The sequence below is a fragment of the Myotis brandtii genome, unplaced genomic scaffold, assembly GCF_000412655.1.
Source record: "Myotis brandtii unplaced genomic scaffold, ASM41265v1 scaffold114, whole genome shotgun sequence".
NCBI lineage: Eukaryota > Metazoa > Chordata > Mammalia > Chiroptera > Vespertilionidae > Myotis > Myotis brandtii.
The window spans coordinates 825798-839486 of NW_005353927.1; the positions used below are offsets into that span (position 1 = coordinate 825798).

The 13689-nt window shown below is 54.4% G+C and overlaps 1 protein-coding gene across 5 annotated transcripts in view; it reads left to right on the plus strand.

Moving 5' to 3' along the window:
* Positions 1–235: 235 nt before the first annotated feature.
* The window catches only part of CCDC9 (coiled-coil domain containing 9), a 14924-nt gene continuing 1470 nt past the window's right edge, over positions 236–13689 (plus strand). Inside the window, exons 1-14 of one of the 5 annotated variants that reach the window (XM_014548070.1) lie at positions 236–363; positions 1047–1120; positions 1239–1343; positions 3154–3255; positions 3436–3687; positions 5947–6030; positions 6112–6285; positions 7656–7837; positions 10924–10970; positions 11079–11211; positions 11625–11715; positions 11803–12208; positions 12582–12698; positions 13631–13680. In XM_014548070.1, coding sequence (XP_014403556.1) covers positions 1118–1120; positions 1239–1343; positions 3154–3255; positions 3436–3687; positions 5947–6030; positions 6112–6285; positions 7656–7837; positions 10924–10970; positions 11079–11211; positions 11625–11715; positions 11803–12208; positions 12582–12698; positions 13631–13680 — 1746 coding nt within the window. In that variant the 5' untranslated portion in view covers positions 236–363; positions 1047–1117. Of the gene's footprint in view, positions 364–466; positions 805–1046; positions 1121–1238; positions 1344–3153; positions 3256–3435; positions 3688–5946; positions 6031–6111; positions 6286–7655; positions 7838–10923; positions 10971–11078; positions 11212–11624; positions 11716–11802; positions 12474–12581; positions 12699–13630; positions 13681–13689 lie in introns of those variants that run through there. The other 4 variants (XM_005857838.2, XM_014548076.1, XM_014548080.1 and 1 more) reach the window with 4 other exon arrangements.

Genomic DNA, 13689 nt, shown 5'->3' on the forward strand with positions numbered 1-13689 from the left:
CAGGGGGCGTGACTAGAAAGTCGGTTGGTTAAGCCGGAGGCGTGGCCGGTGAGAGCTGGCGAGCCGGGGGCGGGGCCGGCGTAATAACGCGAGAAGGAGGGGGCGGGTTCCAGCTGTTGCTTAGGGACGGGGGGTGGGGCCAGAAGGTTGGTGGGGGAAGTCGGAAGCTGGGCCAGAGCAATGACACCAAGTGTGGGCGGGGCCAGAAAGTTTGCCCCGGCGGGGGGGCGGGGCCATAGCGTTCCAGACGGGGTGGATGCTGGCGCTCTTTCCTGTTAAGCCACGGGCGGGTCGGGGAAACTCCGCGTCCGGGCCGGGAGAGCATCACTGGGGAGGTCGGGCCAGGCGCAGGAAGCCTCGCCAGTGGGTACCGGGCCTGTTTTCGGAATCTTTGCAGGGAGGCAGCTGCATTATTTTCGCGATGGTGGGATCGCGGCTGGGACCACCCTGAGGGAGGCGTGGGTTTAGGATGTTCTCTGGGCGTCGGGGCAGCCTGTTGGAGTGGGGTTCGAGCTCTTTTAGAGTGTGTAGTTATGGGATGTTTCTGAAACTTTCCTGGGAAAGAAGTGAACTTAGAATGTTCACTGGAATGTGAGCGGCATCACAATGGGCACAGGGAGGTGGGCCTAGAACTTCCTTGTACAGGTTGGGGGGCGGGGAGGATGTAGCTAAAGCTCTCCTGAGATGGAGGCCCGGTTAAAACTCTCAGCACAGGGTGTGGAGGCTGGACTGGGGAACTTCGTTTGGAGGGAAGCCGCGTTAGCTGGTTTCTTAAGCTGTGGAGTGGGGCAGAACTTTCCTAAGGTGGGTGTGACGCTAGTGTTTACAGGGAAATGGGTGGGTCCAGATGTTCACAGGGGGCGGAGCTTAAAATTTTCCAGGTAAGGGGCGGGCTGGTATTTCAAGTAGAGCACTTGAGAGTGAGGGCCGGAATTCTTTTGGGGTGCAGGTGTGTGTGTGTGTGTATGTGTATACTATGATGGGAGAGAGGAAGCAGGTTGGGGTGGGGGCATTGGCCTTAGTTCTGTTGTTTCTTCTGCTCTCAGGAACCCCCAGTGCTGTATCCACATTTTGTAGGGAAGGTTTGCTGGGACCCTGGCCCCACCCAGTCAGCAGAATGGTGAGATGGCAGGTTCTGAATCTGAGCTTTGCAGCAGGGGGCTTGGGAGGAGGGGGTCCAGGTGCCAGACTCAGAACTTGGTTTTTCTTACTGTCTCTCAACTGTCTCCCTGTCTCAGTCAGCCACGCTGGATCTGAAATCGAAGGAGGAGAAGGATGCTGAATTGGACAAGAGGATCGAGGCTCTTCGACGGAAGAATGAGGCCCTCATCCGGCGCTACCAGGTGCCCTAGCCCTGCCCTGGGAGACCCCATCCCCTCTCCTCCCTGCAGTGAGTTTCCCTCCCCTCTCCTTTTCTTAAAACCTTTTCATGGTTTCCCTTCACTCTCAGGATAAAAGCCAAAGGCCTTAGCCTGGCATTCCTTCCTCCATGCCATCATTCCATCGTTCATTCACAAATATTCACCGAGGTCTTTGCTGTACCAGGCCCTGTGCTGAGTGGTGCTGGGGAAACAGCTGTGACTGAGACAGCCCGGGACCTGCCCTTCCAGGGGTGACAGTCAGTGGGGGCACAGAGCTGACTTCAGTCAGTGATGACCCAGAGTAGGCAGGCTGGGATCTTTGGGGGTCTTTGGGAGCCCAGCCTGGAGGATATTATGGAGGGCTTCCTGGAGGAGGGGATTCTGAGACCTGAAGGGTGAGTAGATATTAGCCAGTTGAAAAGTAGAGCAGAGCATGTTTCAAGCAGAGGAAACAGTTTGTGTAAAAACTTGGAGCTTAAAATTAGAGGGTCAGTGGGGAATATTGACCTGGAGAGGTCAGCAGGGGTCAGACTAAGAGTTTGGACTTCTTGAGGGCACTGGGGAGCCATGGAGGGCTTTGAGAGGAGTGGGGCCAGGTCAGAATAGCTTTTTATGAAGACCTCTTCTGGCTGCTGTGTGTGGTGGTGGATGGGGGAAGGCAATGCCGGAGACCAGAGACCAAGGAGGAAGCTGATGCAGGGACCTCGGGGAGAGAGGAGGTGCTTGGCTTGGGACAGAGCAATGGGGAGGGACTCAGTGACTGATGGACAGTGGTGTGAGGTGGACAGGAGTGGGGAGCGTCCAGGACAAGGTCCAGGTCCCTGCCAAAGGTGACAGTAGGTGGTGGGGCTGTCCCAGAGATGGGGCCTGGGAGGAGGATGGGGTTTCATGTATTCATTCTTCATTCATTCATTTAAAAAAAAGCATATTGAGTTTATGTTGTGTGCCAGGCAGTGTTCTAGGCTCCGGGATACATTAGCAAACAAAACAGACAGATGTCCCTGCCCTCAGGCAGATTCTGTTGCAGGGGGAGGCAGACAATAGGCGAAATATACATAACGCCAGGGATGAAGAGGGAGAGGCGGGAGAATGGCAGGGGCGCTGGTCAGGGAAGGCCTGCCTATGAAGGGGAACATTTGAGCGGAGCCCTGAGGAGTGAAGGACAAGGATCTCTGGGGGAAGAGTGTTTTTGGCAGAGGAAGCAGCAGGTGCGAAGGCCCTGAATCAGGTCTGAGCCCGCCATGTTCTAGGAGCAGTGAGGAGGCCGGAGTGAGTGAGTGGGGGAGGGTGGGAGATGAGGCTGTGAGGGAGCCTGCCAGACATACAGAGTCCGTCAGAGACAGACAGACAGTGCCAGGAGAAGAAAGAGACAGGAGAGGGAAGGCAGGTGGACAAGCACACACTCAATGGCAAAAAAAAAAAAAAAAAACAAAAAAGAGTATACACACACACACACACACACACACACACACACACGCACTGGTCAGGACGGGGAGAGAGGGCAGGAGCAGCATGGAGCTCTTTCCTCCCCTGGAAACACTCTTCCCCCAGAGGCCCTCCGCCCCTCACCTCCTTCAGGCTCCGCTCAGATGTTTCCCTTACGCAGAGAGCACCACAGGACGGCTCTGAGCGCGAGCACTTGGCTGCAGTTTGGGGGAAGATGCCGAGGTCACCAGCTTTCTTGCCTGGAGCTCAGGAGAGAGGCCTGGGCTGCGGCCAGAAGAAACGCAGGGGGCTTTGGGAGTTCAGCCAGGCACTCACCCCGACACTCACCTCTGATGTTTGCTCCTAGGAGATCGAGGAGGATCGTAAAAAAGCTGAACTGGAGGGCGTCGCCGTGACAGCTCCCCGGAAGGGCCGCTCGCTGGAGAAGGAGAATGTGGCAGTTGACGTGGTGAGCCCCACACTGGGGTGGGGGACCCCAGAGGACAGGGAGGGGGGAGAGCTGAGACCCGAGAGCCCTCCCCACTGCCCCAGATCTGTGGGTGCCTTCATCCTGGCAGCTGCCCTGGGCCGTCCTGGTCTCCTTGCTCCAGTGACTGGAATTTTCCTCCCTCCCTCCCCCCTCTTCCAGGAGAAGAACCAGGGTCCTTTCCGGAGGGCTCCTGGGACCCCTCGGCCCCCGGGGACCAGCAGGGGAGGAGGCCGGACTCCCCCCCAGCAGGGAGGCCGGGCAGGCATGGGCCGGGCCTCCCGCACCTGGGAGGACAGTCCTGGGGAGCAGCCTCGAGGAGGAGCTGGTGGCCGCGGCCGGAGGGGCCGGGGCAGAGGGTCCCCTCATGTCTCTGGAGCTGGAGATACCTCCGCTGCCGACCGCAAATCCAAGGTAGGAGCTGGGAAGGGGCCCTGTTGTTTCTCTTTCTTCCTCTCTCAGATGCACCGTTTGCCTGTTTGTCCATCTTTCTGTGCGTCTCTCTCTCTTTCAGCTCCTCCGTCCGGCTCTTTCTCTCTCCCCCCCTCTTGACCAGTGCCTGTGTGTACGCTCCCTGTCTCTGCTTTCCTTCTTCATTTTTTTTTTTTTTTTTTTTTTTTTTTTTTTTTTTTTTTTTTTTTTTTTTTTTTTTTTTTGCTGTCAGGTGTGTGCTCGCCATCTGACTTCCTTCACCGTCTCTTTCTTCTCTGTCTTGTTAAAAAATATATTTTTATTGATTTCAGAGGGGAAGGGAGAGGGAGAGAGAGATAGAAACATCAATGATGAGAGAGAACCATCGATCAGCTGCCTCCTGTACACTCCACACTGGGGATCGAGCCCGCAACCTGGGCATGTGCCCTTGACCGGAATCAAACCTGGGACCTTTCAGTACGCAGGTCGACACTCTATCCACTGAGCCAAACCAACTAGGGCTCTTTCTTCTCTTATTGGCTCTGTCTGCCTGTCTCGGATAAACTCTGTGTGTCTGGCAGGCTCTGTCCAGTGCACGTGCTTCCTCTCTTTCTCTAGATTTGTTTGTGGGGAACAGTGACATTCTTATTGTGACTACTGCACTGCCCTGACACTCAGGTTAGCAGGGTGGGAGTAGTGGCTCAGGGGTCACCCTCGTTCTATTTGTTCCCTGTCCTGGGGCAGCTCACTTCCCTCTAGAAGCTTCTGGGTTCTCGCTCTTAACTGGGAAGAACATCTGGTTTAAAGGTTATCAAGCATTCATGCCATCAGGCACTGAAACCCTCAGAGTAAGTGCTCAGTGACCTATGGGTGTTTTATTATTTTATATGCTAAGCTGCTGTTAACAAAAAGACCCCACTTAAATCAGGTGGCAGTGTATTTCTCTCTTATATGCTGAGCCCTGGGAATGAAAACGTCAACTCTAGCAGCTTGGCCATGTGCTTGTATGAAACTCTGTTACCATGGAGGAAGGGGAGAACGGATTGTGGGGGGTCACCAAGCCATCTGCCAAGTTATTACTGTCGTCATTTCTATGGCGACCATGGTGTCTCAGGGTCCCCAACCCCTCCCCCAGGTTCAGTGTTTTGCTAGAAAGATTCCTGACTGAAATATGTTACAGCGAAAGAATTCAAAGCAAAATCAGCTGAAGGGAAAGGCACGTGGGCTGAGAGCTGGAGGAAACCAGCTCGCCCAGTGGGTCTCTGCACTCAATTCCTCAGCATTGCCCTGGCCGGAGCGGCTCAGTTGGTTGAGCGGCATCCCATGCACGGAAAGGTGGCTGGTTTGATTCCCGCCAAGTCACATCCTGGGTTTCAGGCTCAGTCCCTAGGAGGGGGTGTGCAGGAGGCAGGCGATCAATGTCCCTCTCTCACATCGCTGTTTCTCTCCCTCTCTCAAATCAGTAAAATCATATTTTTAAAAATTCCTCAAGCATTGAGGGTCACCTACCAGGGACTCTAATAGAAACCTAGTGCCCAGAGGTGTTTTTTTTTTTTTTTTTTAAATATTATATTGATTTTGCACAGAGATAGAGAGTTAGAAACATCAATGAGAGAGAAACATCGATCAGCTGCCTCCTGCACACCCCCCACTGGGGATGTGCCTGCAACCAAGGTACATGCCCTTAACCGGAATCAAACCTTGCACCCTTCAGTCCGCAGGCCGACCCTCTATCCATGAGCCAAACCGGTCAGGGTGTTTTTTTTCTTCTTCATATATACATATTACTGAAACATCAATGATGAGAGAGAATCATTGATTGGCTGCCTCCTGTACGTCCCCTACTGGGGGGGATTGAGCCCGCAACCCGGGCATGTGCCCTTGGCCGGAATCGAACCTGGGACCCTTTAGTTCGCAGGCCGACGCTCTATCCATTGAGCCAAACCGGCTAGGGCCAGGGTTTTTATTGGGGGCTAGCCATGTAGGTCCCCTCTGCTTGGTGTATACCCAGATTCCTGACCCCAATATGGCGTTCAGCTTACACCATATTGATGGCACAAAAGGCACAGCGAGTCCTCCTTATCAATGAATGTTGACCCGGAACACACTGGAGTCAAATTCCCCAGCCAAGGGCTGGCCTTTAAAGCAGGCCTGTCCTGAGGAGACACAGGCCTGTCATGTTAACTCTTCAGCACAAAGAGTTGAGCGGTTGGTTCTTCCTGACACCTGGTGTCTCTGTAACCTGCTCCCCTCTGCCCCCAGGAGTGGGAGGAGCGGCGCAAGCAGAACATCGAGAAGATGAACGAAGAGATGGAGAAGATTGCGGAGTATGAGCGCAACCAGCGGGTCAGTGCCAGGGTGTCCCCAGTGTGAGGCACGGCCGCCAGGCCTGGGTGGGCCTGCCAACCCCGATCCCTGTGCCCGCAGGAAGGCGTGCTGGAGCCCAACCCGGTGCGGAACTTCCTGGACGACCCCCGGCGGCGCAGCGGGCCCCTGGAGGAGCCAGAGCGGGACCGCCGGGAGGGCAGCCGCAGGCACGGGCGCAACTGGGGGGGCTCGGACTTTGAGCGCGTGCGCTGCGGCCTGGAGCAGGAGCGGCAGGTGGGTGCTGGCAGCAGGGGCACGCTGGGCCAGACACCATTCTGTGGCCAGAATCTCACCTCAGCAAATGGTCCTGGACGTGTGCTGAGCGCCAGGCACAGCAGGGAGTGAGACAGAGCAGGAAGGCAGAGCAGGGAGAGGCAGCGACTGGCTGGCTCTCATCCCCAGTGACCTGCTGGTTCTGTGCCGGGACCACACTGCTCTCTTTCTCATTCCTGAGTGCCAGGCACTGTCCTAGGTGCTGCAGCCAAGGGTTTGAAACAAGGCAAAGTCCCTGCCCTGAAGACGTTTATTCTGGTGGGAGCTGAATGAATGGGTATATAGGGTGTCTCACAAAACCACACACACTTTGTTTTTTTTTTTGTTTTGTTTTTAAAATATATTTTATTGATTTTTTACAGAGAGGAAGGGAGAGAGATAGTCAGAAACATCGATGAGAGAGAGAAACATCGATCAGCCGCCTCCTGCACACCCCCCACGGGGGATGTGCCCGCAACCAAGGTACATGCCCCCGACCGGAATCGAACCCGGGACCCTTGAGTCCGCAGGCCGACGCTCTATCCACTGAGCCAAACCGGCCACGGCACCACACACACTTTGAATGATTATAAAGTTAGTGTTTGTTCACACACAGTTCACTTTCAAAATTTAAAAGAATCTACAGAAATGAATAATATTTTTTTGTCAATGCCTGTTTTCAAACTGGTGACCATTCTGGTCCAGGCACTGCTGATAACTTGAAGCAGCAGAATCGCAAATATAAAGAATAATTTTGTTCGGTACTTATGCGCCCTCAGTTCGTCAACTGTTGCTGGTGTTGTACTGTAAACTTTATCTTTGATGTATTCTCGTAAAAAAGTCTAGTGGATACATTGTCTTTGTTCAAAGCTTAGTCTGGCTTCACCCATTATTTCAAATCAGTTAAAGGAGTGAAAATCAGGTGAGTTATCAGCTGCTAAAGTGTGTACACACACTTTGAATAATTATAAAGGCAGTGTTTGTACTGCAACTGCGTTTTCAACCTTCCAGTAGCATTTTTGGATGAGTTTCCTTGGCTTAAAGCTTAGTCTGGCTGAAAGGAAAGAAACCTCCATTGAGCTACCAGCTGTTAAAGTGTGCGTACATGTTTTTGGGACACCCTGTGTAATGAGATGTCGGGTAACGCAAATGTCACGAAGGAGAATCCAGCAGCGTGAGGGGATGGATCTGGGATGGTCTCTCTGAGGAGGTGCCACCGGAGCAGAGCTGGTTCTAATCTCTGCCCTGTCGCCTCCTGTGTGACCTTGAGCAGGTGGCTCTACCTCTGAGCTTGGAGGACGTGGGGTAGAGGGTGGCAGAACAGGGCCCTGACTGCTGTCTGCTGTGGGCAGGGCCGCCGGGCTGGCCTGGGCGGTGCCAGTGACATGACACTCTCCATGACGGGCCGGGAGCGGTCAGAGTACCTGCGCTGGAAGCAGGAGAGGGAGAAGATCGACCAGGAGCGGCTGCAGAGACACCGCAAGCCCACCGGCCAGTGGCGGCGGGAGTGGGATGCTGAGAAGACCGAGGGGATGTGAGTTCGTCCCTGCTTGCCCCCGCTTGGCTCCTTGACCTGGGCCCTGACTGGTGTGCTCAGTGGTTGAGCGTTGGCACTCCTTTGACTGGCTCTGGTTTCTCACCCTGTATCAGTTAGTAAGCGCCACGGCAGTGTGTGTGACCACCAGCTCGCAGGGGCATGTACAAGCGCTCCTTTCTCATGTGTTCACGGGTCAGCTGCGTTCAGCTGATGACAGGCCGTGGCTTCTTGAAGCAGGTTGAACTCAGTTCCGCTCCATGTGTGTTCATTCTGGGGGTCAGGCTGAGGGGAGCAGAACATGACTGGCAGATGTGCAAGAGGGAGAGTGGATAAACCTCCCCGTTTTATTAGCCAACAGACCCAGCATCTCTGGGGTGGGAACTTAAACTGCCCACTCCAGTGGCGGGTACGGCCGTGACTCCGTGGCTGAAGGTGTGGATGTGAATTCTCACGCAGGGAGGGCAGGAAGAATTGCTAACAGTGATTAGACCTTTGCATCCTCCCTTCATCCCTCTAATTTGTATCTCCCGACTCAAACCCCTTACGCAGTGGCATCATTATCCTCAGGTCTGACTTTGCCCCCTTCCGGGTCCAGGAAGAACCCCGTTAGTCAGACTTAAAGCGAAGGCATCTTTGCATCATTGACACGGGGACCAATTCCATATCAAAGATGGCGAGGTTTCTGAAAGAGCTGACAAGTCTTAAGATCAGCAGTTGTTTTTATCCCGTCCTCTGTCCTTTGCTGCGTTGGGAGATTTCACACCTAGAAGTTTTTTTGTTTCGTTTTGTTTTCAATCCTCACTTGAGTATATATTTTTTAAATTGATTTTAGAGAGAGAGGAAGGAAGAGAGAAACATCGATCGGTTGCCTTGACTGGGGATCCACACCGCACCTTTTTTTTTAAAAAAAATGTTTTTAGCCCTAGCCGGTTTGGTTCAGTGGATAGAGCGTCGGCTTGTGGACTGAAGGGTCCCAGGTTTGATTCCTGTCAAGGGCTCGATCCCCAGTAGGGGGTGTGCAGGAGGCAGCTGTTCAGTGATGCTTTCTCATCATTGATGTTTCTATCTCTCTTCCTCTCCCGCTCTGAAATAAATAAAAATATTTTAAAAAATGTTTTTACAAATATGTTTTTATTGATTTTTAGGGAGATAGGAAGGGAGAGAGATAGAGAGATAGAAACATTGATGAGAGAGAAACATCATTGATCGGCTGCCTCCTGCATGCCCCCTACTGGGGATCAAGCCAGCAACCTGGCCGGGAATTGAACTGGTGACTTCTTGGTTAATGGGCCAATGCTCAACCACGGGAGCCACACCAGCCAGGCCACACCTAGAAGTTTTATTGTTGATGCTGGCTTGAGAAAAAAGGGCCCTTATCTGTGGGCCTGGTGGTCAGAGCATTTATTTTTGGATTGGGTGCTAAGGTTGTGCAAGCGCGAGAAATAGTATTTTGTACAGATATTGTCTCTGATCTTTCTAAAGTGTAGGCAGCTGGGCTTTGGGGAGATGTTCTCAGGGGTTAAGAATGAGAAAGTAATTTTTTTTCTCTTATGTCCCCAAAGCAGCCTGCAACAAGTTTCATTAACCATGTGTGAGTTGACTTTGTCAACAGATGTTTTTTGAGTCCCTCCTATGTGTCATGGAAGGTTCTAGGTGATGGGGATACAACAGGGAATAAAACGCTTCTGGCTTCCTGGTACTTAGAGTCCTGTGAGAAAGATGGGTCATGACTAGATCTAATGTTAGGTCGAGAAGAATCATTGAGCAGAGTGCACAGAGGGATGGATAATATGTAATAAGATATGATTATCTTAGGTGGGGGTTTAGGGAGGCCTCTGAGCTGAGGTCTGAAGGTGGTGAGGGAACAGGCCCCGGAAAGATCTGGAGGAGCCCTGGCTGGGTAGTTGAGTTGGTTAGAGCGTCATCCTGACCCGCCAAGATTGTGGGTTTAATCTCAGGTCAGGGCCGGTCAGGGCACATACAAGAATCAACCAGCCCGGCCGGTGTTGCTCAGTGGTTAAGCATCGACCTATGAACCAGGAGGCCACCGGTCAATTTCGGTCAGGGCACATGCCCAGGTTGTGGGCTCAGTCCCCAGTGGGGATGGGCAGGAAGCAGCCAATCAATGATTTTTTCTCATCATTGATGTTTCTATCTCCCTCTCCCTTACTCTCTGAAATCAATAAAGAAAATTTAAAAAACAAAACAACAACAACAAAAAAGAGTCAACCAATGAGCCTGGCTGATGTGGTTCACTTGGTTGGGTTGTACTGAGCCCGGGTTGCGGGCTCAAAACAGAAAAAAGGATCAACCCATGAATAGGTAGAGCAGCAGATCAATATTTCTCTTTCTCTCTCTCTCTCAAAAAAAAAAAGACCTGGAGAAGAGTGTCCTGGAGCAGCAGGTAAAGTCCTGAGGCAGGAGCTCCATGTGGCAGGAGAACCTGCTTAGCTGGGCAGGTGACAGACAGTAACAGGAAATGAGACCAGCAGGAACCTAGGGATCATGTACTTCCCCAATTTTTGTTCCAGGGGGTCAAATACTGAATTTTTTCTTTCTGTATTTGTCATATGATGTCAAATTTGCCTCTTGTCCATCACCTGATCCTGTCCCCCTGCTGATCAGTAACACCCCTCTGGTTGACCATGTCTCCTGCTATGACCTTGATTTCTGACCCTGGCCCCCATCTCCCTCTTTGTTTTTGTTTTGTTAAACCTCACCTGGAGGACATTTTCTCCACTGGTTTTTATTTTGTTAAACCTCACCTGGAGGACATTTTCTCCACTGATATTTAGAGAGAGGAAGGGAGGGAGTGGGGGCAGAGACACACACACACACACACACACACACACACATCCATTGGTTGCCTCCTGCATGTGCCCCGACCAGTGCCTGGGATTGAACCTGCAACCCCAGTACTTGCCCTTGACCAGGAATCGAACCCATGACCCTTTGGTGCTCAGCCCGACACTCTAACCACTGAGCACACCGGCCACGGCCCATCTCTCCCTCTTACCTCTTCCCACCTCTCTTGCTTCCACTGTTCCCCCAGCTTCCTGCTCACCCCTTTTCTCTTTCCCCAGGTTCAAGGATGGCCCAGCCGCTGCCCTTGAACCATCTCACCGCTATGGTGAGTGGGTGTCCCTGGGTGGGGTGAGGCAGCTGGCTGGGCCAGGTGTGGGGGTGGGTGGTTTGTGCTGTGTCTCCCACCCCCGACGACTCCTGGGTTCTGTTGCAGATGACCAGGCCTGGGCCCGGCCCCCCAAGCCCCCCACTTTCAGGGAGTTCCTGTCCCAGCACAAAGCTGAGGTCAGCCGCAGGAAGAGGAAGAACAGCCGACCCCAGGCCAAGGCAGTCGCCCGTGCCTACAGGTGGGCACCCCTTCCCTGGGCATGTGTACACCCAGTGGGGCTGGCTGGCCCTATACCCTGTTCTCTGACTTGTTTATTTGTGGTTGGTGTGTCTCTCAGACTTGTCTTTCTGTGGGCTAGGCCCTTCGTTTGGGGGGCTTGGGCCTGTTTCTCCACTTGTCGCTCCTCTGTCTCCTCCTCCGCCCATCTCTGCTCCTGCCACCTGGTCCTCCCTCCATTGTCTGTCCCTGACACCTGAGGACACACCCCCATTTCCTCCTGAGCGCTCCAACACGCCAAGCCTCTGGAAATCCTGCAACCCCTTTCTCCCCCAAGTTGAATTTTGAACCTCTTCTCTGGGGAGGAGCGGGAGGTGGAAGCCCCTTCCTCCCGTGCCCCGCAGGCCTCACGACCCTTTCCTCTGACCTCCCCAGTGACCACGACGACCGCTGGGAGACCAAGGAGGCAGAGTCCCCAGCCCCCGAGGCCCCACAACCCACTCCCCCCGAGGAGACGCCCACACAGGTAAGGCGAACTGTCATTTCTGGGCAGGAGGTGTGGGGGTGCTCAGGGCCCCCACCCTCCCTTTGACTTGCCTTGTGTTCCCCACAGCTGCCCGAGACCCCAGCCCCTGCCCACCGGCCTCCTGAGGACCAGGGGGAGGAGAACAAGGGGGAAGAAGACGAAGAGGAGGAGGACGAAGGGGAGGATGAGGAATGGGAAGATGTGAGTGAGGGCGAGGAGGAGATTGAAGAGGAAGAAGAGGCTGATGATGAGGAGGAAGAGGAGGAAGAACCAGCCCAAGACCACCAACCCCAAGAATCTGAGCCCGCTGGGAGCGCCGGCAGTGAGCAGGCCAACAAAGAGCCCGCCAGCCCTGAGGAGCCACCCCAGTCCCCTGCCACGCCGTCCAGCCCCTTCTCACCCCCTGGGGGCCACCAGCCTGTGTCTGACTGGGGTGAAGAGATGGAGCTGAATTCTCCCCGGACTGCCCACCCGGCTGATGCCCTCTCTCCGGGTGAGGCCTGGCCTTTTGGAAATGCATGAAGCTGGCTGCTTGTGTGTGTGTTCAAAGGGTGCATGGGCGGGGGGGACCCTCGGGCTGGGCCCCGGGATCCCGTGTGCCCCATGGCCCTGGCGGCTAGGGAGGACAGTCCATGCCACGTGTGTGCTGTCCTTACTGATCTCTGAAATGCCCATCTCCAGATGCTGCCCCTGCTCTGGGTCCTGCCAGAGCGCCCTCTCTAATAAAGAGTTCACGATCAGTGACATTCCCATTCAAATGACATTCCCAAGGTGTGTCCTTGAACCCCCTTTCCCTCGGGCCCTTCTGTCTTGGGGGGCTACTTGGATGGGGAGGGGCTTGACCAGGCCTCCTCCTCCTTCTCCAGGAGGTGACCAGCCAGCCCCTGCCTCCTTGGAGAGCGGGCCCAGCCTCCCAGGAACCCAGAAAGCTGAAGAGGAGGGGTCCGAGGCGGCTCCAGGTGGGGGAGCGGTGGGCCCTGGAGGTGGCTGCTTCCTTCCTCTTCCTCTGGGGCAGAGGGGAGGAGGGCTTGGTGTGGGGTAGGATGGAGGGGAGCTGGGCCCCATCATCAGTGTGGGGGGTAGCAGCTGGACCTGGGGTGAAGTGAGAAGGTCAGGGGGTGGAGCTAAGGGAAGGATTCCTGGGGCCCAGTTACTAGGAACCCAGTGTAGGAGCCTGGGGATGAGCAAGAGGAGCCCTGATGGGATTGGGATTCAGAGGAGGACCTCAGGGGTTTGGAAAACAAAGGGGTGGGGCTAAGGGCAGGATTAGAAATTTAAATAGATTTAAAAAAAGAGTGGGAAGGGCAGTCTAATGGGTTTAGCTGTGAGCCGGATTAGATTTTTGATGTGTAACTGAGTGGGGTAAATTAGAATAGAAATGCGGGCCCTGTTAGAATGTTGGGTCCAACGGAGTAGGAGGGAGACTGAACCCCATTTCTCCACCTCCTCTCTCTGGAAGCCAGGTTGTGAAGCAGGCACCTCCCCCCAGGAGTGGGATTAGGATTTGGGGGCAGAGCCAGGGAAGGTCTGGTTAGAACTCAGGAGGCGGGCAAGGGCAAGGGCGCGCAGGCGCAGGAGGGCGGTCACGGTTAGAGGTAGGTTTAAGGCCATGAGGTGGGTGGGCTGGGGTCTGAGAGGACAGAGTTCAGGGTGGTGGGTGAGGCCAGGTGTCCTAGCGCTTTGTCTTTGAGACACGTGTTGGCCAAGTGACCGTGATGTCGTTATTCCAGTTTATTCTCTCGATTGTAAAGAGGGTTCTGCTGCTTCGTGGGTCCACGGCGAGGATTAGAGTCTGAGGCCTCTAAACCACTGAGAACGGGGGTGTCTGTAGCCCAGCTCAATGGAGATGAGGGGCAGGGCCGGGCGGGTTGTCTGGGGACTGTGCCCCTCCGCTGACCGCCCCTTCTCTCCCCAGAGGTAGGCCCCGAGGGCCAGGAGACGGCGGAGATCACCGACTTCCAGAGGGTGCGTTTC